General features: G+C 44.9%; 1 protein-coding gene across 3 annotated transcripts in view; it reads right to left on the bottom strand.

Moving 5' to 3' along the window:
- Positions 1-26,421, bottom strand: part of LOC148031567 (uncharacterized) — a 163,614-nt gene that overhangs the window by 133,919 nt on the left and 3,274 nt on the right. For all 3 annotated transcript variants that reach the window (XM_087685769.1, XM_087685771.1, XM_087685770.1), the window contains one exon: positions 2,150-2,299. In XM_087685769.1, coding sequence (XP_087541895.1) covers positions 2,150-2,299 — 150 coding nt within the window. The remainder of the gene's footprint in view (positions 1-2,149; positions 2,300-26,421) is intronic.

Raw genomic sequence — 26,421 nt, 5'->3', positions numbered from 1 at the left:
TAAATGTACACATGTATTGCTAACACTACCTACCTTGACTCACATACACTACAATCCCTCTTTCAAGTCTTCACAGCCCTTTACATGTTTCCAAGGATTTTGTACAAAAATAAGTGAGTTTTTATGGCAGCAATGGCTCTAGGTTCAAGGCACAATGAAACTCATAAAGCTTGGTAGAAAAGGTACACCATCAAGTTGCAATCATTGTGTCATCACACTTGTGTTTGCCTAGTGTAGTGTGGCATGTTCTCTCTCTTAGCCATATCAAGTTTCAAGTGTCAATTTTTTTGGGTAACTAAACAAAATTAAAGCCCAATCAGAAATCTTGAAAGAAGACTCAGCCACAAAACTGGAGGAGGATACCTTGAGCTCCACTTTGGATCAATATTGCAGTGTAAAGCCCAAGGAGGAATACTTGAGCAATTCTAGTGAAGGCAACAAGCCCATAACTCCTATTAAGTCAAATCTGAGATTCAATTGTTTGAGAGGCATTCCTCCAAAGAATTCTGGTTTGATTCAGACAAGATATCTCCCTTGAGCAAATAGCAAGGGAATTGTTAAACAGTGCTTCATTTCTCTACATATATTAGGACTGTATCTATCTTACTGATAACTATCACTAAGGTGCCATTTCATAGGATTCTCTTTTCTCGGAGAAAGAGAATTGTGATGTTGATCATCGAAAGATTGACAAACTCTCATTACAAACTAGAGTGTCACACGACAAATGTTCTAAATATCCTCCTTGGTGCCCAAAGAGACTTAACCTTATGTACACCTATAAACCTACTTTATGGTATCCTATGAGCCTTGTCCACACTAGAATGAACCCAAGCATGCAGAATCTAAATGGTCTGTTTCTACAGACCTTCCAAATACCCTTTAAGATGTACGTATAGGGGTTCCCACCTAGAATTAATTGACTAATATCCAAAGTCGTGTATATAAAGTTAAGTTCTCATAAAGAGGTGATGAATTACGTAGGGTCAGCTTGCCATCTTGCATCAATAAATCTTTAAATAGTGTCGAAGGTTGTTCTTATTGTATCTATCAAAAATCCTCATAATGATCTTTAAAAGCACCCATAAGAAATATCCTAACTAGAGTATAAGTCTAACCCTCAACACAAGTACCATAGCTAGGTAGTCGCTACTTAGTACAAAAAGTCTGAGGGGTGAACTTATACATTTTTCCATAGATCAAGGGTGCTTAAATTCCATAAGAGAGAATTGGACATTCAGAGGTCCTCCCAAAAGAGGCATTCTCTACCTTAGGGGTATAAGAATTATCTCAAATATGTATTCAAGGGTTTATACATAGGGGCTTCAACACACATGACATAGGAAGTTTCTTGATAGTGATTGCCCTGGGCACCATGGTAAGCTGGTAAAAGGTTAGCATGCAAAATTAGTTACTCTTGAACCCTGCCTTTTATTACATTTCTAAAGGCAAATGTAATCTTTTGTCAACCTTAGATGTTTGTTTTCTTGAAGAAAAGAAAATGTCTACTAAATTTTCATGCTAGCTAAACAATCAAGATAAATTATAAGGCAGCATCCATATGTAAAAATAAAGACAAAACTTCATGTCAGCCTGAGCTGTTCTCCCACACTATTTGCTGCTGTTGGTATTCTGCTCAATTTGCCTCTCCTCTCACACTGTACTCAGTCTAATTCTCCTGCCACCTCCTTGCTGCTGGCTTTCTTGAGTAGGCTGTCATTGTTATTCTCTCCACATGCCAGTGCCTTTATCTTTTCCATGCTCACCTTCCTCCTCCCCTTCCTGCACATTACCCTGTTCTTTCCCTTGTCCTCTGCAACAGCTTGGTGTACGCCCAAATTTGGGTGCACAGAAACATCATGCCAGTGCCTTTTTCTTTTCCATGCTCACCTTCCTCCTCCCCTTCCCACACTCGCCCTCTTCTTTCCCTTCTGTTCTGCAATGGTTTGGTGTACACCCCAATTTGGGTGCACAGAGACATTTGACATGGGATAACTTTATTTTGGAGTATTTAATCTACCTTTTCCTCCCTTGTGTCCATTCAGCTTCTGCCCATTCCACAACTACTATCTGTGATGAGCACAATATCACTGGTGAGTGCTGTTTAACTAGTGATAAAATAACAATTTATCAAAATTATCTGTTGCACCTGCCATTTGTAGGCTGAGAATTCTTGGTGTAGTGCACGAGCTTCTTGCTGCTTTTCCTTGACAATCTCTTGCATTCTATCAATTTTGTTGTTATATTCATCCATGAGGTTGTCCAATTCATCTTTCACATCCATCCATTGTTTCAGAACCTACACAAAGCATTCAAATCAAAAGGTACTATCTATTGAAACCCCTCTATTTTATTAAACACACAACTTCTTACTTAAACCTGCACACTGCATTACATGACAATTGCAAATATCTGATCAGATATGACATGCAAACAACATCATAAAACTCATACAAGTGCATGAGTGGATTGCTCCAGCCTAACCTGCATGTACAGTCAGATAAGTATTGCAGAAAAGATTTTACCAGGTCATAGTGTGCATCAGTGTTGTAAGGGTAGTTGACTTGAATTGAGTCATTGAATTGATTGAAGTTGTTGATTGATTAATGGTCCTAAAGATTTGATTAGTATCATCGGCTGAAAGCACATTCTCCACTTTTAGACATCAAAATACTTAAATAAATTGTTGATCTTAAATTGCATCCTATAGTGTTGAGAACGGAAACATCAAGGTGCATTTTGTTTCAACAATGAGGTGCATCCTCTCATGTTGAGAAGAGAGAATATTGAGATCAATTCTTAAATTGCATCTTATAGTGTTGAGAAGAGCAACATTGAGGTGCATCTTGTATCAACATTGAGGTGCACCCTCTGTCAAAAGATGACGTACCAGCGAGACAACAGGGTTTGCGGGGAGAAACACGGAGTGAACTTGGCAAACATGGAGAAGAGAAGAGAAGAGAGACGAAACTCTGATGAATGGAATGATGAAGACCTGAATCATGGAGTCAATGTGATACAAGGAAACAAGGGTGCCGTAGCACAAGGAAGATGATGAAGACAGCCACTAACCACGAACTGCAATGTCCTCCTGAAGGGGTGTGAGGGCAATAGAGAGGCTAGAGAGAAGAGGTAACGAACTGAATGAATCAGTCGTGAGGAATGAATGAGAGAGTGGCCTATAAATAGGCATAGTCAGTCTAGGATGGCGCCCCTTTTTGGGGCTGCAAACCCTAAACGCAGAACTCAAAACACAAAAACGCAAACTGTAGGTGAAGGGTGAAAGGTTTCTCAACACCCCCTCTCAGGCCCAAAAAGGGGAACAAGAGAAGAGTGAGGTGGAGATGCAATGCTACATGCTGAAGAATGCTCATACAGCAGGTGCCACTTGGAGAGTGTCCCTCGTGGGGAAATTGTTCACTTGCCCAAGCGCCCTAGTACAAAGATGATGAAAACATGCAATGCATAGGAGGAATGTCGGACTTTGTGTGGTGCCGAGAACCATAAGGATATGCCCGTACTCAATCTCGGGAGGTGGCTCCATGCTGACCAAGTGACCAATGCAAGAAGAGAAGAGGAGAAAGAAGATATAGAGAATCCTGAAGATCCGAGATTTCCACCGGAAATGGAACCTGCAGTAAAGACCAGTAGACAGAGTGAACTGGAGAACCCGAAACACAACCTCAGGAGAGAAGCCACTAGCTTCGTGCATCCATGTTGGAAGGAATACGAAGGCCTCATCACCAAGTCACAGCTGAACCTCCAAGGTCCCGATCTAGGTGGTACCTGAAGATCCTGGGTATCGGTAGAAGAGATGACTGGTCGAAGACAACCACCGCAAGAAAGTAGAGGATGGGTGAAGAGCTTCATATGGAGTAGATTCCCCCTCTGAGGTGGGAGGTGGAGGGGTCAAAGAAGAAGTAGATGTCCCCTCTGAGGGCAAAGAAATACATCCCTCTCTGAATCCCCCTTTGAAGTAGATAGGAAATCCAAAAACTCATGGATCACGGACTCCGAAATGTCTGATGACGAAGGAGGTACCGCCAATCGTGCCAAAGAAGGTATCTGGGGTGCCGAAGAGCTCCCAGAGGTAGCCTCTCGAACGTGAGTAGGCGAGAGTGGGGAAGGGTGGTGCTCAGAATGAGCAAGAGGTGGGCAACAGTCGTTGTCTCTCAGTGGAGCAGGCTGGGTTTAATCGAGCAGCCACTATCTCTTGAAGGAGCAGACTGATGAGGAGACGGTATCAAACAATCACTGTCTCTCGATGGAGCAGACTGCAAATCCGTAGGTTGTGGAAGCCACTGTACCTGAAAATAAGTGGGAGAAGATTGTTGTTAGCATTGCAACGATCTCCAAGAGGTCGTAGCGCCAATCGATCCTACATGTGCTCGAAAGGACTTAGTGCGCATCGGATGCGTCTTATTGCCTTGAGCATAGTACTCTGATAGCCGATGCAGAACGTTTTCTGTGGCCCAGAAAGGAGAGGTGGCACAAGGAGTGCTTGGTGGAAGACGCATATACTCCGGGGGATGGGGAGCAAAGGTCGAAGTCGGCAAAGCATTGGTGGTGTGTCCGGTGATGCCACAATAGGAGCACCCAGTAGTCTGGTTATCTGTTGGTAAAGAAGTCATGGATACCAATATGCCTTGTTGAAGAAGGAAGAGGTCAGCCACCATAAACCACGAACCGCAATGTCCGCCTCAAGGGGTGTGAGAGCAGTGTGAAGCACGAACCGCAATGTCCATCTCAAGGGGTGGGAGGGCAGTGGAAGGGTTGGAAGTGAGCTGCGGAGGATGCGACCAGCAGTAAGAGGTTGCAACCAGTAGAAAAACGCAGGTGAGGAGAGAGAAAGTCTAAAAACGTAGGCAACATGTGAGAGAAATACTAAAAACGCAGGAAAAAACAGCAACAGCAGTCAATATGCTGAAATCAGCTCCAAACAGTGTGTGATAGGCTGGAAACAGGCGCCAAACTGTTGTAGACAGCAATGGCCAGCCTGAAACGCGATGTCCTCCGTGTTTGGGGTGTGGGCAGCAAGCTGAAATACCTAAAATCTGGAAAAACAAGATTGTTTTCTAAATGGAGAGTGATCAGCAACAGTTGTTCTGCTGTAAACAGCTGCAAACTGCAGGTGGAAGGCTGGAAATAGGCGCCAGACTGTTGTAGACAGCAATGGCTAGCTTGGACCGCGATATCTTCCATGTTTGGGGTGTGGGCAGCAAGCTGAAAACACCTGAAACCTGCAAAAACGAGATGTTGATGTAGTGGAAGAAGAAGAGAAGTGGATGACGAACCCACCACTGGTCGTTGCCTTCACTGGAGTGGAGGATCTTCGCTGCTAGGTGAGCAGATCCAGCTCTAATACCATGTTAAAAGATGACATAACAGCAAGACAGTAGGGTTTGTGGGGAGGAACACGGTGTGAACTCGGCAAACATGGAGAAGAGAGAGAGCAGAGACAAAACTCTGATGAATGGAATGATGAAGACCTAAAGCATGGAGTGAATGTGATACAAGGGAACAAGGGTGCCGTAGCAGAAGGAAGATGATGAAGACAACCATGAACCACCAACTGCAATGTTCTCCTGAAGGGGTGTGAGGGCAATGGAGAGGCTAAAGAGAAGAGGCGACGAACTGAATGAATCAGCCGTGAGAAATGAATGAGAGAGTGCCCTATAAATAGGCATAGTCAGTCTAGGATGGCGCCCCTTTTTGGGGTTGCAAACCCTAAATGCAAAAATGCAAACTGCAGGTGAAGGGTGAAGGGTTTCTCAACACCCTCTTGTGTTGAGAAGAGAGAACATTGAGGTCACTCTTCTAGCCTGACCCAAATAATGAACAGTGGACATAGAAGGCCTGCAATATTTAGAACACTATTGAATTGTTACTTGCATGAAACTATTATGAAGCTTCTCCAGTCACAACCACACCTAAGAGTAAACCTTGGTATCCTCTATGAACTTATGTAGGCCCAAACAACCCCCCAAAGACCAACAAAGTGGTCACACAATGTGGAGACACACTTTTCCTAACAAGACTGCATTTGCTCCATGGGACAAATACCTCACAGCAAGTCCAACCAAATATAGATCATACATGGTGTCACTTGGCTGCTGCTGAAACTGGCCTTCAGACACCCAATGGGAAGTAAACCATAATTAAAGAAACACTCATTTCAGTAAAGCATTCAACTACCAAAATCCACACACAACTGGAGCTAGAGTGTGTTTCCACCACATGTGACACTTATTGGCCCCAATCCTCATTGCCCCTTTTGGTATTTATTTAAAATACTAAAGAATGCTCTGAAATAGATACAATAGGCTGGATTTCCAACAGTTTCTTGTGACACAACTGATCCACAAGTGCTCAATGACTTTGTCACCTTCATTGTTGGTCTCTTACCAGCTATTGACTTTTAGACGTCCACTTGAAGGCTTTGGCCTGCCAAACCGTACATATAGCAGCCAACAATTAAGCTCAAATTTGTGGAGCATTTGCTTATGTAACTCTCGTGCAGAAAGCCCCATGAATCCCTACACTATCCATCTAATAAACAAAGGGATTTCTCAGAACAGAATTATGAGAAAGCCACTTTCCCTGCAACAAAATTGTGCAAAAAGTGTGCATGACCCAGATCTTACCAGCTATTGACTTTTAGACGTCCACTTGAAGGCTCGGCCTGCCAAACCGTACATATAGCAGCCAACAATTAAGCTCAAATTTGTGGAGCATTTGTTTATGTAACTCTCGTGCAGAAAGCCCCATGAATCCCTACACTATCCATCTAATAAACAAAGGGATTTCTCAGAACAGAATTATGAGAAAGCCACTTTCCCTGCAACAAAATTGTGCAAAAAGTGTGCATGACCCAGATCTTAGAGAAGAAGAGAAGATCTCAACCTGGAGTGCTCTTATAACCTGTCTTAAAGAGATTTAGACCAGAAACACAAAGTATGCCTAATGTGATGGAGTATCGGAGCTACCCAATTGATTCTATGTGCCAAGATGAAAAGATTGGCTGCTGCCCTAACTGCCATGCATGCTGTCAACACATTCAAAGCTAAAACCTGCAATTTCTACTACAGTAAAACTGCAGGAGCTGAAAGGAGAAAAACAAAGTAGAATATAAGCAAGTCTATCCTTCCAAATGAGCCCCTAAGGCTGATAAACTTCCAAGAGCTGATCCACAAGGGCTGCTTGCATAAGTGAGCTGCTCATCAGGGCTGCCTATCATAAGGCAGCTCCTCATTGGAGGAAACTTTTAATGTGACCTAAATTATAAGGTCTAAACTTTCAATTTAATGAAGTTTCACATTGCACATTGGGAAAACTCCTCCCGTCTAAATTAGATCTTGCAAGGCCTTTGAGTGGACTAGCCCTATCTTGTGACTCACTACCAATATGTCCTTACATGCCAAGAGTTGGGGATGCCAAAATTAAGATTTAATTTGTCAATTTGAAAGTCATTAATTACATTTAGTTGACAACAATGCCCAAAAAGAAATGCACTAATGTATCCTCCATCTAAAGTACCTAAAACACATAAAGGACAAACAATGGTAATCTCAGAGCTCCTAATGTCCTCATCTAGCTCAAACTAAGGCTCACATGTAGGAGATTGTACAAGACACACATGTTTGCTAACACCTCCTCTCAGATCCTAGATGTGGCAAAAGGACAAAGGAAATGAAATGGATTCAAAGGTGGCAGGCAAAGTGCCAATGTGGATGAAGTTTCTCTCAATGAAAAATATTAGCCAAGGAGCAAGACCCCATCTTCAATTCAAAGCCCAATCAAATGAGAGGCCACCATAGGCCAATGGAAGTGGAGAGACCTCGAATTGATCACTCCAAATAAATCCAATTAGGAATGGGTGAACCAAGCCTCTAACCCAACTGTGAGATGATAGCAAAGAGCTATCGAAGGTTCCATAACATGCAAAGAAACAACAAGGACCAAGGGCCAAGTGGTAAGGATACAAGCCACCTCAAGGAACCTTTATTTCTCAGCACATGTGCATCTCCAAGCTCTTGACAAGTTTGGGATGGCTTCTTGTAAGCCTATCTCTTGCCCCATAGATCCCAAGTCCAAACTATCTATTTTACATGATTCCTTGGTAGATGCTACCGTCTATTGAAGCCTTGTTAGGTCACTCATTTGATTCATCCACACTAGGCTCAACATTTCTTATGTGTTAGCTTTGTTGTCTTCATTCATGAAGACTCTTCTTTAGGCTCATTGGCGAGCAGCTCTCCGTGTGTTGTGGTATGTTCAAGGGACTCAATCCTGTATCAAGAGGGGGCCACTCTTTCAAGTTGAAGTGACTCCGATTGGGTTGGTGATGTTATACTCGTCATTCTACAACCAAAAAAGCTCTCTTGTGAGTCCATTGTAGTATCTAGTAGCAATAAGAAGCAGTCTACCATTGCTCTTTCATTGATGAAGGTAAAGCACTATGTCCTATGATGTGATGCTAGGGTTTGCACAGAGAAAAGAATGTACAAACACAACAAAAACACAAAATCTCAAACAAGAACACAATAAATACAAAAACACAAAACATAAACAGAGAAGAAAGAGAACTCTAAAGTGAATGAATGAATGAGTGTGCAGATGCTCAAAGGCATAGCAATGGGAATCGTCGGAGAGTGACATCCACCGAAGATGAATCCCAAGTTTTGTAACCATCATTCAAAGTGTGTAATTATGTTGAAAATGGAAGGGAAGCAGGCTGGAAACCAAAACACAATTGTTTGGAGGGCTGGAACTGGTAAACACAGCAATGTACTGCATGAAAAGGAGAGCAGCCGGTCATACACACCACTAGATAGTTGGGTGGCAACTCGGAAAGGTGAATCTAATGCAGGGCAGCCTGCTTCAACAGCAAATGCAGGCTGGAAACAGGTGCAGGTGGGAATGGACAGCAGGGCATCCAGCTCCAACAGCAAACCCAGCAGTCTAGGGCTCAAAGACAAGTCACCAATTAAAGGAGACAATAGGCACCTGCTGAAGATAGGTCACCAAGTGTTGGTGATGACATAGCATCAAACATGGATGGCTGGAGAGCCACTGGAGCAATGATGACCTGCAAAAAGGTGAGTGGGTGAGTGGCTAGGCAGCCTCCTATTTATGGACCTGAATCTTCCCAAAATTAGGATTTTGGCTTATGAGACACAAAAACTCTAGTAATCTTTAAGTTTGGGGCTGTTTTGATGAGCTAATGAAGATTTAATGTGTAATGCATATTGCTTTAGCTTAACACCACCTCTAAGGCCCAAAATTGAAACCAGAAAAGGACTATAAATGTAACTCAGCCCATAGTATCCCAAGCATCCCATCTTAAAGCAGCCAAGGCATCGGGCCAAGGGTGCACATCGACTACCCAAGGACCTACCAAGACTACAAAAGCGATGGTTATCTTACCTAGAGCACCCAAAGGGTCGCCCAAGAGCGGCCAAGGCATTGGATAAAGGATCCTCATCGGCTACCCAATGGCCTACCAAGACCTCCAAAGGCGATGGATCCACTTTGAACTTTCTTTCCTTCAAGTGATTGTGCCCATGGGAAAAAATAAAGGGATGATTAGATCCAATATCACAAAACACAAGACTATTCCAAACATATGTCAAGGGTGTCGATGACAAAGTAGAGGAGTAAAGAACTTAGAAGTATGGCAATAAGAAAGCCGCCAGTGGAAACAAGGCAAGATCTGCTCAAAGATACTCTACACAATGAGATGCAGGGATGGATGCTACATGATAAGAATGTGCATGCAGCAAGGTACCACTTGGACATTGTCCCTCAAGGAGAAATTGTTTGCTTGTCCAATGCCCTGTTAACCTCAACACGAAGAAAGCAAAAGGAAATAAAAAAGACGCAGAGCAAAGGCGGAAAAAAGATAGCCCGACTGAAGAAAGAAGAGGAGAAAAGACCAAAAGGGAGAAATGTGCATTTTAAAATACAATGGCGCACCCTGAAATCTTGTAAAAGAGTGCTAGGCGGTGGAAAATCCGAAAAGCTAAAACTGAAGACAAAGACAAAGGCCAACGCAAAGAGAAACGGAACACAAAGGCGCACAAGGAAAAGCGCAAGTCAAAACTTTTGTAAAAGAGCACAAGCGCATCATGGTTTAATTCAGGGAGCGTCGGGCTCTCACCCGTGCAATTTTTAAATGTAGATGGGCGGTGGAAAGGAAGCTAGGAAGATAGAAGAACAATGGGAAAAAGGGCCTAGGCTACAGTCGACTATGTAAAAAATGGGAAAATGGAATAACCGTCCAAAAGGGATTTAGGGTTTTGTATATAAAGTTGAAAAGTGAATGAGAAGCTCATTCTTGTGTGTGGCCAAAAGGAGCTCTCCTCTTCTTCTTCTTCTTCTTACTTGCTTGAGCTTGTGCTTGAGAGAGGGAGTGTGAGAGTGTGAGGGAGTGAGTGTGTGAGGGTGAGAGACCATGGGGTGGAGAAGCTCTCCATCTTCTCCTCTCTTCTTCTCTTCTCTTCTCTTCTCTTCTCTTACTTGCGGTGATGGAGCTTGGAGCGTGGAGCTTAAGGATGGAGCTTGCTTGAAGCTTGCACTTGGATCGTGAAGCTACCGGAGTGCGCGGGAGAGGAGATAACTCAAACGGCATGGAGGTAAGCTCACTACACCCGTAGATATGGATGGCGCGTCGGCTATGTGAGAGGTAGCCATTAGTGCTCGGCTTAGAACGCTTGAAACAATAAGTGATCCGTGGGTCTTGGCGGTTGAGCGAAGGCGCCCACATTTTGGTTCCGTTGCCGGGACCTACAGATTCAAGCCTTGAGCGCTTGCGTGCTTCGAATCAAGCATCAAAGTAAGGGCTTTTCCCGAACCGGTGCTTAAGATAGGTACGAAGTGAGGGGATTGAAGATGGTATTCGATCTCCTTGGCAAGTAGGTTTTAGCTTTTTTGAGATTTATGTTATGAGATGGAGTAGTGTAGGTATTTACTTTGTGAATTGGATGCATTAGAGTAAGAGAAAACAAAGAAAAACAAAGAAAATAAGCATTAGGGTTTACTGTTGCAAAACAGGGTAAAACAGGGCAAAAATCGTGCGAAAGATGGTAAAAAGCTCGCTTGTGATGCCTAAGATCGGCAAGTGAGTGATTGGGGGCATCAACACCATACCCAGGAAGGGGCATAAGAGCCAAGAGGCCAAGGGAAAACTCATTTATGACCATTTCAGTGAGAGTGAGAGAGAAAGAAATAAATAAATAAAGTTATATTAACGTCTTCTAAAGACCAAAACTGGCCTATGAGACAAACTGTGATACAACTGATGAGGTCCAGCTATCCAAAATAAAAGTGCTGAATGAAAAGCTAAAAACTGGAAACTGAAAATACGGTGCTGTGAGTGTGATAAGTGTTGTGTATGTGTATGTGCGTATGTAGCTCTGGTACTCCAGATAATGGCTACAAGAGGGGAACAAATGTCGGCTGTGATAGGAGAACAACTGTCGGCTGTGATAAAGTGGTGCGATGTGTATATGTAACAGATGCAGGGAGATATACTATCCTGGGATGTAGTAGCAGTCGTCGAAGCGCTAATAGCAGGTGATCCCTCCTGGATGCAGGATGTGGTACATCGGCGGTGGAGAAAGAGCAAACTGGAGATCTAAGATCCAATGTGTCGAGTGTCGTCGGATCTCAGTCTGCTGTCGATGTAGATCAAGAATCCTCCGGATCTCCTGTCGGTGTGGCTGTGGGGTCCGAAACCCACGGATCCTCGTGCGGCGTCGGGTACGCTAGTCCTCAGCCTGCTGTAGTGTGAGCCTGGAGGTCTATCTGAAGACTGGTACAGTAGCTCTCACTCTGTCTGTCTGAAAGAACTGTGTAATAGTCGTCTGAATGGGCCCCTCTCTGACTGGGACCCGCTGTGTGCTCTGCTCTCTGATGTGCCATGCCTCTCCCAGAAAACGGCCAAATGATCTCTGATCCATATCAGTCATACATCCCTGAAGTGAGCTGCTCAGAGCCATCGCACGATTCGCTCTGATCTCGCCATCGACGAGCCCACTGCTTTATTCAGGTATATGAATCCCTTCCCCTATCCCCCTAGATAGGATCTGGAGGTTTATGCTTGCTATGATTGGGTAAATCAAACGAATCGAGCAAGATCAATATCTCGCTATTGTCGTCGCGCCGCGTTCGGCCCGTCTGAGGAGCCGCTTTTGGCCCAAGTCCCAGAATCGGCCCTCGGCCCTCTTTCGCTCAGCCCACTTGGCCCGAAACCCTAATCGGCCCTTGGTCCAGACCCACTCGGCCCGTCCGAGTCGACCATTTGGACCATCGACAAATTGGGCCCTCGGCCACGTGTCATATTCGGCCCTCGGCCCAAGTGCCTTAGCCCGTCCGAGTGACCTCGGCCGAATCGACCACTCGGCCCGTCCGAGTCTACCCTGTCCAAGTCACGAATTTGGCCCTCGGCCCATGCGTCTCGGCCTGTCCGAGTAACCCACTCAGACCCTGCAATTCGGACCAGCTGGGCCGAGTGTAAATTGTTATCAATTCAAAAATTTGACCTGACCCGGCTGGAGCTCAGCAACGCAAACTGTCGAAAGACCTTCTGATGCTCAGAACTTGATTCTGGCACATGGAATAGACGAAATCATAGGGAGCAGCGTCTTAGCAGCTTGAAGTAGGCAGCAGCGAGACCCAGAGACTTAGACACAAAACGCTAAACAGCTAAAATCTGATTGGCCAAAAACAAAAGAGGCAACATATTAGAAAAACCCTAAACCCCAAAATTGACCCCAAAGGCTACGTAGAGCTAAAGGCACGTCACAGACCCATCATTGGGCTGACACTTAGAACATTAGCTCAAAATTTGGCTAAACGGTCCTCCAAATTGCGCATGGTGTTTACCATAACGGCTCTACGGGCCGGGGGGGGACTGCCCCCCCCCCCCCCCCCCCGGGCGGGTCCCCCGCAGAGGGGGCTCTGCCACCTCTGCGTCTCCCCCAAGTAGGTTGGAGAGAAAACGCGCTCTGTGATAGGTCCCCCAGATTAGACCTTAGTGTAGTAATGGCTCTACACGAACGTGGATCCTCACTGACAAAAAAGCAACCAAAAGCCCATACCCGAACTGAGAGAAACAGAGACCCTAGAACCTCAATGGGCCAATCTAGCCAACAAGGGCAAGGAGGCCACACTGCAAAGACACATACGTGTTGCATTCGGACTATATCTAGTCAAAGTGGAAGGCAACAACATCAGGCTACGATAGCGAGAATGACTGGATATGATAGTCCTGACAGTAGATGCTCCTTGAATAGCCCTGCACTAACGAGCCAAGACATCAGTGGAGAATCCACATCTGGTCGTGTAGTTGAGAACTCAAGGGCATTTGTCAGAAGGCTTAAAATTACAAGCCAAGACCCGGAAGATGAAGACATGGTACCACCTTCTTATCTTAGGGTCAAACTCACCGCGAAAAGAGAGCATACTATCGATGCTCTGATTGATGAAGGAGCAGATTTTAATGTCTTGACCTATGAGACATGGACCCTACTAGGCCAATCAGAGCTGACACCAACTAATGCAACTCTTAGCCCTTATGGGGGACCTCCACAAGCACTCATAGGGAAGTACTATATCCTTGCAACAATTGAAACTGAAAGCTTGCCTATCCTATTTCATGTTCCTCCAAATAGTGCTAAATATGGTAAGGAAACCCTCCTGGGAAGACCCTTCAAAAGAGCGACCAAATGTAAGGCTAACTATGTAGCACAGAGGATACACCTGGAACTACCGGGTGTGAGGATAGTCACAACCTTTAGTAAGGGGGACCTCATCGAACCTCGAGGGAAAGGCAAGGAAGGTGCTGACGTAACAGTCAAGCCTACTATCGAGAGCAAGGACTTGTTGGAAGAGCTGATACAAGCACAGGTCGAACAACGAGAACCAGTGAGTGAGGCCACGCTTGAAACAAGAAGGTCAAGAGACAATGCCAAGGAAGGGCTTTGGACTTTCAAATATCGTAGAAGACCCCAAAAGAAGCCCAAGCCTTATAGAGAAAGGCATCGATGGAAAGTCAGCACAACGTCGCGATGGATATCCAAAGCGTTGCTACGTGCTCAAGGGTATTACGCAGGTAACCGATGGATGTGGGTACCAAAATCCCCTGCTAAACCATCTCTATCAGCTGAAGGCAAGATTGCATCAAAAGCAACAAAGCACAAGAGGAAATCTAAGAGAAACTCTAGGTCTCGAGGCAAGAGACCGGACATGAGTGTTCGAAAGAAAGAGCCTCAGCCTAGCATGCTTACTAAGCAGATGTCATATGTAACCATTGAGCGTGCACAAAAGCCATTAGTGCCCAAAGAGCCTTTGATTTTCCAAGAGGATAACAAGCATCATAGGCACAACATTGCTCATAGCAAGGTTGATCACTCGACAAAGAAAATGGCACAATCGTCTAATAGCCTCAAGCAAATCATTCAGCTAGTGCCAAGTCCACCTAAGAGTCCCAGATCTCCTACATCCCCTTTTTCCAAACGGACACAGGAAGCACAACAGCGGTCGTCAATGGCGGCTGTTCACTCCCAATCTCTATCTCCATCAAAGCTTCCAGATGTCCAAGAGGCAGAACACAACACCACCCTTAGCTCTCAACCTAAGGATATGCCCGTGTAATCCACCGTGGCTAGCTCAACTGATACTCGATCTACGCAAGTGAATGCTCTAAGGGTAACAAAAGACACGACCACTTCCAATTGCCCTAAGGACTTGACACCGCAATCCACCAATAGTAGCAAGTCCACTGAACTAGCTGCTAGTACTTCAAATCAAGGATCACAGCAATCACAGCCCTTGGCCGTGACAATGCCCCTTGCGGAACGTGTCCTTAGTAGTTTACCTGTGGAGGAGGTGTCGCAACTAACTTCATTAACAACTCCAGCACTTTCAAAGCGCCTAAAGCCTAGACTGGAGGAGTTAACCATATGGGAATTGGCTGAAGAGCTAGACTCTCCCACAAGGGAGACAGTTGTATCCTCACAACCTGGCGAGGCTAATCAACAGGCCACGACTGTGTCCCATGAGGATACACTAGAGAAAGGAAATGCTGAGGCCCAACCCGGCACATCAATGGTTAACCTAGTCCAGGGTCCTGAGTCGTTGAGAAATGCACCTTCACTGACCAGGAAAAAGAGGAGGAAACAACGAAAACAACAACAGTTGCAGGTGGTTGTGGACCCCAAGAACATTGAGACGAAGAGCGCTGGAGAGCTGATGAATAAAGCATCGAGTCCATCCACCAATGAACCCATCGATGCCTCTCCTAATAGCGGTGAAACCTCAGACACATCCGTGTGCTCTGAAAAATCAAAGCAGTCGTTACCATCAATGGCTGCTTGCAACGCTCAATCTGCCGACAATGGAACTTGCATTGACCAATCAAGAGTGGATGTAACGCTATCACAACAGGGTGACAAGCCTATACCAATCACATCCAAGGAGAACCATGACGCAATAACGAAGCCTCAGGGGACACATGGAAACCCCAAGAGCATAAGAAATCCTAGTATTGGCCAAACTTGCGCATCTAGGCCTGAGCCCCCAGCTATGCTAAAACCCAAGCAAACTCCTAGAACCTTGCATGAGATAGCAACCGAGCAAGCCCTCGTTGAGCATAGAAGTATCACAGAATGCTTAACTGAGTTGGATGCTAAGCTCAAAGTGTTCGCACGTGTCTATGTCCTGGCAGACATGCGCGCATTCTCTAAAGAGTAGCTCGAAGAATACTTGCCATTTCCCTTATCTTGGGAAGGGCAAGAACATCTTGACAAGCACTATAACAAGCTTCTGTATAAACATGCGACTCATCTCTGGCGAGGAAGCCGACGAACTGCGCTTAACTGTCACATTCAATGATGTGCTCTGCCAACCAAATCTCTTAGAGATAGAGCAACTAAAGCGACTATTAGAGAGCCGAAGTCAATTTGAACAGCGTTGGTGTGAGAACTGCGTTGCAATGGCCGAACTAGGAGCCCAGATCATGACAGTCTTAGAGGAGCCATTGGCCAAATGGCGGTCTCAAAGAGACCCAACCTATGTGGCACCAACTTTCCTTCGAGTGCTGACTGTCATTCGGGGTATGGACTTAGTTGAACCTAGCCAAGAGAACTCTCTGTTTGATAAGGTTCTCACTGAGGAGGAGTTACATGTTGCCAGTAGACTCGGATAAGGTTCCATACTACTCGATGTTGCAAAATACCTATCGGTATTGAGTAAGCTGCCACGAGTACTGGACGCATACGCCACGCTCCAGTACAATCCAAAGTTCTACAATTGGCTTTTATCCTCATGAAGTGACATGGATTCATGGATATGTATGTAAATAAGCAATGGCTTTTGTGACCCTGTATAGACACTATCAACACACACAAGCAATAATAGTCAAGCGCAGGGAGAAGAGTTGGGATCAACAGGCTAAGCTCGTCCGGTTCTCCTCTCACCATATATTTAGAAGTTGCGTGACCATTTCCACCTCCGAGCGAAGGGCATACACCCCTCATTGCCACCATGGGAAGCCCTGACCAACATCTCTGATGGTGTAGACAGGGTACAGTCCCTTTCTATACACCTTTCCCTTTCCAGTCTATCCTTCCAAGGATGAGCCCTGCCCCAACCCATGACCACCAGTCCACATAACTCAGCGTGAGCCAAGATCTACTAATGGCTAGAGGCTAAATGAACATCATCACGGGGACCATCCCTATACAACAAGCACTGCACATCTCACCCCTCCCCTTCTTGTCATATGTGCTTGATAACCCACACTATAATCCTTTCCACGCGAACGATTTTATTCCGTATCAAAGCCTAACCCTTGGTTCGCATCTTGCAGGTCCCCCTACGAGGAAAACATGGAGAACCTAGGGTAGCTGGCTTGCAAAGACACTCTCCGCTATCGACGGGAACATGTAGCACACGCCCCTCTGCCAGTGCACTACGTGCCCACCCTCAAAAGGTATGCAAAAAAAGCGACACCGCCCCGGACGTAGGCCGAAGAATCCCCGAACCAGGGGAGTAGAAGCTCAAAGAAGCACACAAGATGTGGCAACACCAGTCGCGCAAACCCTTAACGGACGCTCGGGCACCAGGTGCTCAAAGGCTGAAAGGGCTCCTCGAGACAAGGAAGAATTGGATGCCTTGTTCAAAAGCATCTTGGAAACGGTCGCGGCCAGAGACTACACCCTTCACGTCCCGGCCGACATCTTCCCTGCCCAACCACACAGGAGCCCCTCACCAGCAGAGCCTCAGTCGCCTAACCACCCGGACTCACCTCGCCTTGTGCAAATCGAGTAGCCCCTACGATACGCAAGTAGCTTAACAAGCCACCCCGCCATAACTTTTTATCTTTTGATGATTTAAGGGGCAGACTCCCCACTTGTGCACACTTCCTTTGCCTATCGTTAATATATGCCACGCCTTCAACAAGCACTGAAATAGGCATTGCAATCAACATCATAGCATTTTGAAAAGTTATATCTTGGCATGATTGCATTTGTTCGTTGCACTTGACGCATGCGACTTGCATATACTCTCAAGGAGTGACAAGTGGATGCAGGATGACACAAGTCTTCGTGCAAACGTGTTCAACGCCCAAATCACCGCAAGACCACCAACCGCACAAAGAACCGCAACAAAGCCATGCTACCGAACGCGAAAAATCACCCTTACGAGTGCCCACATCGCACAAACCAAAGCATAGTCATGGGCTAGGCTCTCTTCTTGGGTCAAGCTCTACAGTGAGCTCACGACGGTTATTACCTCAATCGTACCAACATCGCAACCACAGCTTCTCTAACAACGGGGCTAGGGCACAATCATCACTGTCATGTCCATTTCCTGAGCCCTTGAAGCTTGACATTTTCCATAGCCTCAACATATTGCAATCGTTGTACTCAGACAAGTCAAAAAAAAAAAGAAAAAAAAGATAAAGATTAAAAAAAGAAAACAAAAGAACGAAAAGATAAGAAGCACCCACGATCACAGCACCGCACCTACAAGTCCTCAAATTAGGTACGTCCAGTGACCTTGGTCGGCTCGCTCCGTCCCTAGTCCCCTAGCCCCCTAGCATCCCCCACAATAGTTCAGGGCACATCAAGGGCAAGACAGACCTAAGGAGCTTGTCGCACCTATGGTTAGACCTATCACCTTGACCCATTCACACAATTCCCTCTTGCACTCTGCCTTAATACCATTGCAATCAATTGTGGTAAGCACTGCATGAATGGCCATGAACAGTACACTGTTCTCATCGCACAGGCCCAATGTCTACCAGCTACTGATGGTGCAGTATCCCTGTGTTCTATTCTGTTACGTCATGCAATCACAATGCACAGGATGTCGCATACACCTTTACGTGTACTCCTTCCCACCATTGACGACTTTGCTTCATCCACACGTCGTTATGAGAAACCAGCCTGCGGTCTTCTACCTACGTAATATCTAAGTATGCACGAGCACTCACATAATATCTGCACCGAAGTATATACACAGTTTGGGTCCTCAAGTGCAGGACAATACTCTCAGCTTGCTTAGAGTTCTCGACCTGTCTCCCAAACTAATTGAACTATGTCTTGTGTACGATAAAGAAGACTAGCACTACCCCTAGGGAGAAATCACCTATGAGAGGTTTTCAATTGCAAATATTGAAGACTCCAACGAGGGTGTCGTTCGCTCTTCATCAACACTCAACTCTGAATTCCTATCCGTATCACCCTGTAAGCCTGCCATTGTACTCCGTCAGTGCAACCCCCCCAAAGAACAGCCCTACCACCAACTCCCATTGCCCTACCACCTACCACTTAACCCACCAACGTGCCCCCAACGACCTTCCCACCACTACCAACACTCAGCCATCGCAACCACAGATGTCCTTGCCATCCACCCGTGCAATTTGTAAATATAGATGGGTGGTGGAAAGATGAGTGCCATGGGACTGGCACTCGTCTAGGAGGGGGGTAATGTTAACCTCAACACGAAGAAAGCAAAAGAAAATAAAAAAGACGCAGGGCAAAGGTGGAAAAAAGATAGCTCGACTGAAGAAAGAAGAGGAGAAAGGTGCATTTTAAAATACAATGGCGCACCCTGAAATCTTGTAAAAGAGTGCCAAGCGGTGGAAAATCGGAAAAGCTAAAACAGAAGACAAAGACAAAGGCCAACGCAAAGAGAAACGGAACACAAAGGTGCACAAGGAAAAACGCAAGTCAAAACTTTTATAAAAGAGCGCAAGCGCATCATGGTTTAATTCAGGAAGTGCCGGGCTCTCACCCGTGCAATTTGTAAATATAGATGGGCGGTGGAAAGAAAGCTAGGAAGATAGAAGAACAATGGGAAAAAGGGCCGCTACGGCCAGCCATGTAAAAAAGGGGAAAAGGGGATAACCGCCCGAAAGGGATTTAGGGTTTTGTATATAAAGTTGAAAAGTGAATGAGAAGCTCATTCTTGTGTGTGGCCAAAAGTAGCTCTCCTCTTCTTCTTCTTCTTCTTCTTCTTCTTGCTTGCTTGAGCTTGTGCTTGAGAGAGGGAGCGTGAGAGTGTGAAAGAGTGAGTGTGTGAGGATGAGGGACCGTGGGGTGGAGAAGCTCTCCATCTTCTCCTCTCTTATTTTCTTCTCTTCTCTTGCTCGTGGTGATGGAGCTTGCAGCATGGAGCTTGAGGATGGAGCTTGCTTGAAGCTTGCACTTGGATCGTGGAGCTACCGGAGTGCGCGGGAGAGGAGGTAACTCGAACGGCATGGAGGTAACTCACTACACCCGTAGATATGGATGGCGCGTCGGCTATGTGAGAGGTAGCCATTAGTGCTCGGCTTGGAACGCTTGAAACAATAAGCGGCCGTGGGTCTTGGCGGTTGAGCGAAGGCGCCCACATGCCCTTTTACAATGATGATGATGAGCATGCAATGCATAGGGTAGGTAAAACAAGGAAGGCAGGCTAATGTAAAAGATACATGCCGAAACTTATTAGGACCTGTGACGGATAGGAACCCCCTCTCAACCATGGATATCGAGACCAAGGAAGGAAGAGGAACCTGATGTCGATCTTTATGTGGTGCTGAGAACCGTGATGAAGGATGAAGATGAAGCACCCCAAACTGAAGGAGCTAGAAAGAAGCTACCACTATGAAAGCATCAACAGATGTCACAAGATCCACCTTGGAAGGAAAAGTCTCCATGTTGGTAGAAGAGCAATTCTCCAAGGAAGATGAAACCACAAAGGAGTGAAGTGTGAAAAAAGCCTCTAAACACAAAAAACACAAAACCAATTGTACAACAAATCACAGAGTAATGAATGCAAAACAGAGTTAGGTTTAGGGTTAGGGTAACTTAGAGATAGTGAACACAATGAATAATAATGTGAATGAATACTGAATATACAATGCTCATGCAACAAACACACTATGCAATGGATACTGTTGGATTTGACTCACGCCTATGCTCACAGAGGAGTGTCAGTGATCCTTGGTAGGGCACTGGGGCACTTTTTACTCTCCTTACGAGAGGTATTTTTTCCTAATTTTATTCTCTTTTAGTTTATATGCCTACATTACACAATTTGGGCACACAATGAATAATAAAGTGAACGAATACTGAATATACAATGCTCATGCAACAAACACGCTATGCAATGGATACTGTTGGATTTGACTGACGCCTATGCTCACAGAGGAGTGGCGGTGATCCTTGGTAGGACATTGAGACACTTTTTACTCTCCTTACAAGAGGTTTTTTTCCCCAATTTTATTCTCTTTTAGTTTATATGTCTACATTATACAATTTGGGCACTTATCCTGTTTTACACCTTTCGGGTGTAAACACACATTAGCAACCCTAAGGTTTAAGGATTGTACTTTGTACTTGCACATTGCACTCTTTTGATTATTGTATTGGGAATCGTGTCCTCACTCTTGCTATTTACACTCTCTTCATTGTCAATTGTACTCTCAGCTGAGCTTCAATCTCTGTGCCTCCTCTCATCTCTCACATTTGGTATAAGAGCTAGCCTTCAACTCAGCTAAGCTCGTGGCCACCAACAGTTGAGCCACTACCCGCAATGTTAGCAGCTCCACTGCCACCAACTCTCTTCGGTCCCATCAGCAGCCTATCCATCTACAGTAGGTCAGCCGCCAGCAGCCAGAGCTGCCAGCTTCACCACCAAGCATGCCCGCTGCCTACATGACCTGCACCTCCAATCAAGCGCCCACTAGCCCAACTTGCGTCTGTTCCCGAGCTAATTTGCCACATCAACTGTGTTGAGCTCCCGTCCATCGTACCGCTGACCTACCATCGCACCCACCGCTGACCCCCTGTTCCTCCCGCCTAGCCTTTGCACCGCCGACCTGCCGTTGCCGACTACCATCGCACCCTGCTCACCCCCCGTTCTTCCCACCTACTGCTCCACGCGGCTCGATGTGCCTCTCCCTCTCACCAGTTCTCCGCCCATAGTGCTGCCTCTCCTGCGCTCCCCTCCCCCCCCCCCCCCCACGCCTAGTCACCTCCTCAACCCTGCTCCGTCCCCCTGCCTGGTAAACCCCCCTCCCCCCCCACGCTAGTACCTCCCCCCCTGCTCAAGCACCTTCCCCCGCCCTGGTCACCCCCACGCCTTGGTACCTGCCCCATGCCTGGTCCCCCCCCCGCCTTGGTATCTCACCCGCGTTGTCTCCCATCTCCTTTACTCTACGGCCACCTGCCTGCAAGCCCCCCACGCCGTCATCCGTGGCGCCCGATCCCACTATCAACATCAAAAAACAGAATCCCCCCCCTTTCTCGTCATCGCCATCGCCCCCTCCCCCCCCTCGGTTGCTCCCTCCATTGTACAGCAATGTGATTGGTAGGTTCTCAGCAGAGACGCACAATGGAAACCTCTAGCCAGACGCCAATGGGGTTGCAAAGAGAGAGAAGACCGAGCTGAACTCGGCTCTGATACCAAATGTTAGAAAGATAGATCGAAGCTAAGCTAAGAATACAGTTGACAGTGAGAAGAGTATAAGAGTGTGATAGCACAACACCCAATCCAATAATCTGAAGAGTGAGGTGCAAGTACAAAGTACAACCCTTAAACCTTAGGGTTGTAAGAGGGTGTTCACACCCAAAGGATATAAAACACATAAGTGCCCAAACTGTGTAACATAGACACACAAAATAAAAATAAATAAATTTGGGGGAAAAAACCTCTTGTAAGGAGCGTAAAAAGTGCCCTAGTGTCCTACTGAGAACAACCAACACTCCTCTGTGAGCATAGGCGTGAGTCAACCCAACATATTTGACGTGCAAGTATTCATTGAATACCTCTTTTGTCATGACCCCTACATCTAGCCAAGAATAAGAAAGAGATGATGCATTGTCCTCCTCGTTGAGGCCATAATGTCTCCTCTAGGCCTCCAATGATGGAGAAGCCTAAGAAGAGATTGGAATCTCAAGAGGAAAGAGTCTCAATCATTTGTCACTCATGTATCTCCCACAAACCAAGCCTCCACAATAACCACAAGATACTCTTTAGAAGAGCACCGACTCTGATACCATGTGAAGTGATGCTAGGGTTTGCACTAAGAAAACATAAGAGTATATAAACACGACTAAAACACAAAAACTCAAACAAGAACGCAATAAACACAAAAACACAAAACATAAACAAAGAAAAAGAAATAGAACTTTGAAGTGAATGAATAATTGTTGTAAATGAATGAAAGAGTTTATAGATGCTCAAAGGCAGAGCAATAGGAGTAGTCAAAGAGTGATGTTCATCAAAGACAGATCTCGAGGTCTGTAACCACCAGTCAAAGTGTGTAATGATGCTGAAAGCAAAAGGGCAACATGCTGGAAACCAAAATGCAGCAATCTGGATGGCTGGAACTGGTAGATGCAGCAATGTACCACCTGAAGAGGAGTGCAGCTGGTCACACACAGCAGTAGTCAGTTGGAGAAGGTAAATCTGATGCAAGCTGGAAACAAGCGCAAGAGGAGCTAGACAGCAGGGCGGCCAGCTCCGACTGCAAATGCAGCAATCTAGGGCTCAAAGTCAGGTTGCCCAGGGCTGGTGATGATATAAAAGCAGTCGTGGATGGCTGGACAGCCACTAGAGGAGAGATGACCTGTAAGAAGTGATAAGCTGAGTGGCTGGGCAGCCTCCTATTTATAGATGTGGATCCTCCCAAAATTAGGGTTTTGGCATATGGGAAACAGAAACTTTGGTGATCTTTGAATTTTGGGGCTATTATAACGCGCCAATTAAGATTTAATGTGTAACGCATCTTTTTTAGCTTAACATATTCTACTTCTCGATAGGCAATATGGTTCTAATGCATACTTCCATAGATTGGATTCCCCCAACCAAGTCCAACTTTACTAAGAGTCAACAATCAAAATGCTATAGCTCTCAAGAAGAACCCTGTATTTCATGCCCACACAAAGCACATTGAGGTTCAATACCACTAAATTTGAGAGCGCATCCTAGATTCTGAGGGGAGGTGGTCCACTATCCTACTGCAGACAATGCAATGGACATCTTCACAAAGCCACTTCCACAATCTTGCATGCTTCATCACATGCACCTCCTTGGCTTTCAGCCACTCCCAAGTTCTAAGAGGGGGTGTTAGCATTCAATGTAATCATGCATGTCATCTTGTTGTTGTGAGCTTCATTAGAGTCTATAAAGACAAAGGAGCTCTAACTATTTGTTCATTTGCATTCCAGATTTCCAACCTGATCACTAGGTTCCAACTTGTATTTCAATCCAACCCTATTCACACTAATCATGGCATTTCCAATCAGTGGCTGCATTCAGATTTTGCCACGTGTCACATAGCAGGGCAGCCAGTTGTTGCCATCATATTAAATGCTGGTCGGCCAGATTTTTCACCTCCCTAGGTAGCACTCAACCAGTTTTTGAGGTGCAGCCTATTTATACTGCTGTCCACAATTAGAGCAGATCATCGTCAGATTTGACACGTGTCCATTCTCTCATCGCCTGCCATTTTCAGTCTTCTTCTACCACATTCTAGCACCATCACTAACATAGAACAGCAAGATGCAGGGGTTCTTTATAGCAGCCTTGTATTCAGCATTCTTTCTCAATTCAATGCTCTCTCTCCCCCTGTTAGTGATCTTCTGTAATGCACACTCATAATTTGTTCATCGGTGCACTGCTTGGCACTAGATCTATCCCATGATCTTCAAACCTCTACATGCCCTTACGCATGTCTTTGTTTTCAAGAGCCCTTGATGATTGACTTTTAAAACGATTGAAGAGAGCAAAGTTTATTTCTAACTAGATCCTTACTATTGGTGACAAGGCCAACATCATGGCCTTTTTATTTGCATGCATGGAAACCAACTTAAACAAAAACGGTTTTGTTATAACTAACAAACTATCTCCTTTAACTCCAAATGACCAACTAAAAGCAAACATCCAAAATTCAATTCCTTTGTGGTCAATCTAAGAGAAGTACCCAATAATCCCTATCCATTGATTATTCAAATCCTTATGATTGTATCTTTTCTTTATTATTGCAATGGATTAATCATCCATGTCAATAAAACTTATAAAGAATCTACTTCGGACAATGGTAACAAATTTACCTAGGATTATAACTTGCAAACTAAAATTACTTGAAGAACAAAGTTCAATGAAATCTACCACACACAGGTTATGACCCTTAGAAAATCAAATTGAATTAAATTACACCTCTAGGACATCCTTAGGAGGTCCATAAGCCAACACCCATACCATTGGAATTACTCCTCATCCCATTTGCCTCCATGTTTCCAACCAATGTATTGTACTTAACACAACTCTCCATGTTTCCAACAAATGTATTGTACTTAACACAACTCTCCATATCTTTAATTAATATATTTTACTCTACCAGTGCTTTTACCAAGCTTGAACATAACCCCAAACTTTGCTAGTTCTATTTTGTAGGAGCTCACAAAATTTAGATACTCCTAATTTCCATTTATGTGATTCTCTACGTGTTGAAAAGTTGGGCATTGTGAAGAAAATACGAATCAATGCAGGTGAAGGAGAGAAATGTGCTACTCAAGAAGCATGAGAAGGAGAGCTCAAGTACAAGAAAAAGATCTTGCTTATTAAGTTGTCAAAGTACAACTGGTACGCTCTCATCTACTGAGAGTGACATTTGGCCATGGTTATATAGCCTCTAAGTGAGCTAGAGTTAGGGTTTTCCCTGTCCTCTACTCCATTCACAACTCACCTTCCTTCATGCACCCTTGCTTGCATAGGATTCTCATGCTATACTTTTAACACCCCCCCCCCCCCCCCCAATGCCAAGGTGCCATTGGATTACATAGCATGTAAATGTTTCTCCCCTCAATCAATCAATGGGATGCCTTTATAAAGTACACTATAAGGATGTTTATGAAAAGATGATACAAAGGATACTAGAAAAGGTGATCATCAGGTGCTTTGGAGACATAGTTGGCCTCCAATTCTTTTGATGATTCAATGGATTTAGGGCATTTACTCGTGATATGTCTTGTTTGCTTACATTTGTTGCACTTCATCTTGTTGAGATATTTTTTCCAGCAGTTGCTTACAATATGTCCCTTTTTATTGCAAAAGGAACATTTAGTAAAAACAGTATGAACCAAGAGTTGATCACAAGCTATTGAGATATATGCTTGACTAGTATTACCTTCCTTCTGATTCCTTTTTTCCTCATCCAAACAAGATTGAATGACACTTTCAACTGTAGGATTTGATACATTTGTTAGAGTAGTTACAAGAGTTGGGAGCTTTCCTTACAGCCTTTAAAAGTATTGTGATGGCATCTTCTTCAGCAACTTGAGGTTGGACTAAAGCTAGTTGGGTCATTAGCCCCTTCATGTGGGGAATGAACTTTCCCAAGTCTTCTCCTAGCTTGTATTCCAAGCTGAAAAACTCTATTTTGAGGAAGATTTTGGAGTTCTTTCCTCTTGCACCATACAAATTCTTGAGCTTGTTCCACTTCTCCTTTGCAATTGCAAGTTGATCAATGTGGTGGATTAAGGATTCATCCAGGTGCAACATTATTATAGCTTGGGCTCTTTCATCATCTTCTACATCTATAGGGTTGGATGGGTCAATGGCCTTGGTCTCTTTTATGAAGGACCAATAACCCCTCTCCATCATTTTATATTTCGCCAATACCTACCATGGATGGAAATCTCTCCCATCAAACTTGCGAATTTGAGATTTTACATCAACATAGGCTATGATAGGAAGGTATTACCAATTTCACAAGGCAATGGGTGTGTCTAATCCTTTACAAAGCAAGCAATAAGAGTGGAAGCAAATGAAATGATGCTTAGATCGAATAAGTAACAGGCTGAAAGTGATTTAAAATCTGATTAAAAAATCAGCAAGATAACATTTGGAGAGGAGCAATGACAT

Source organism: Lygodium microphyllum, chromosome 9 (assembly GCF_053477565.2).
Source record: "Lygodium microphyllum isolate KBCC chromosome 9, Lygodium_microphyllum_v1.1.10, whole genome shotgun sequence".
Classification (NCBI taxonomy): Eukaryota; Viridiplantae; Streptophyta; class Polypodiopsida; order Schizaeales; family Lygodiaceae; genus Lygodium; species Lygodium microphyllum.
Note: the sequence above shows the minus strand (reverse complement) of the source record. Positions and strands in the feature narration are given on the sequence as shown.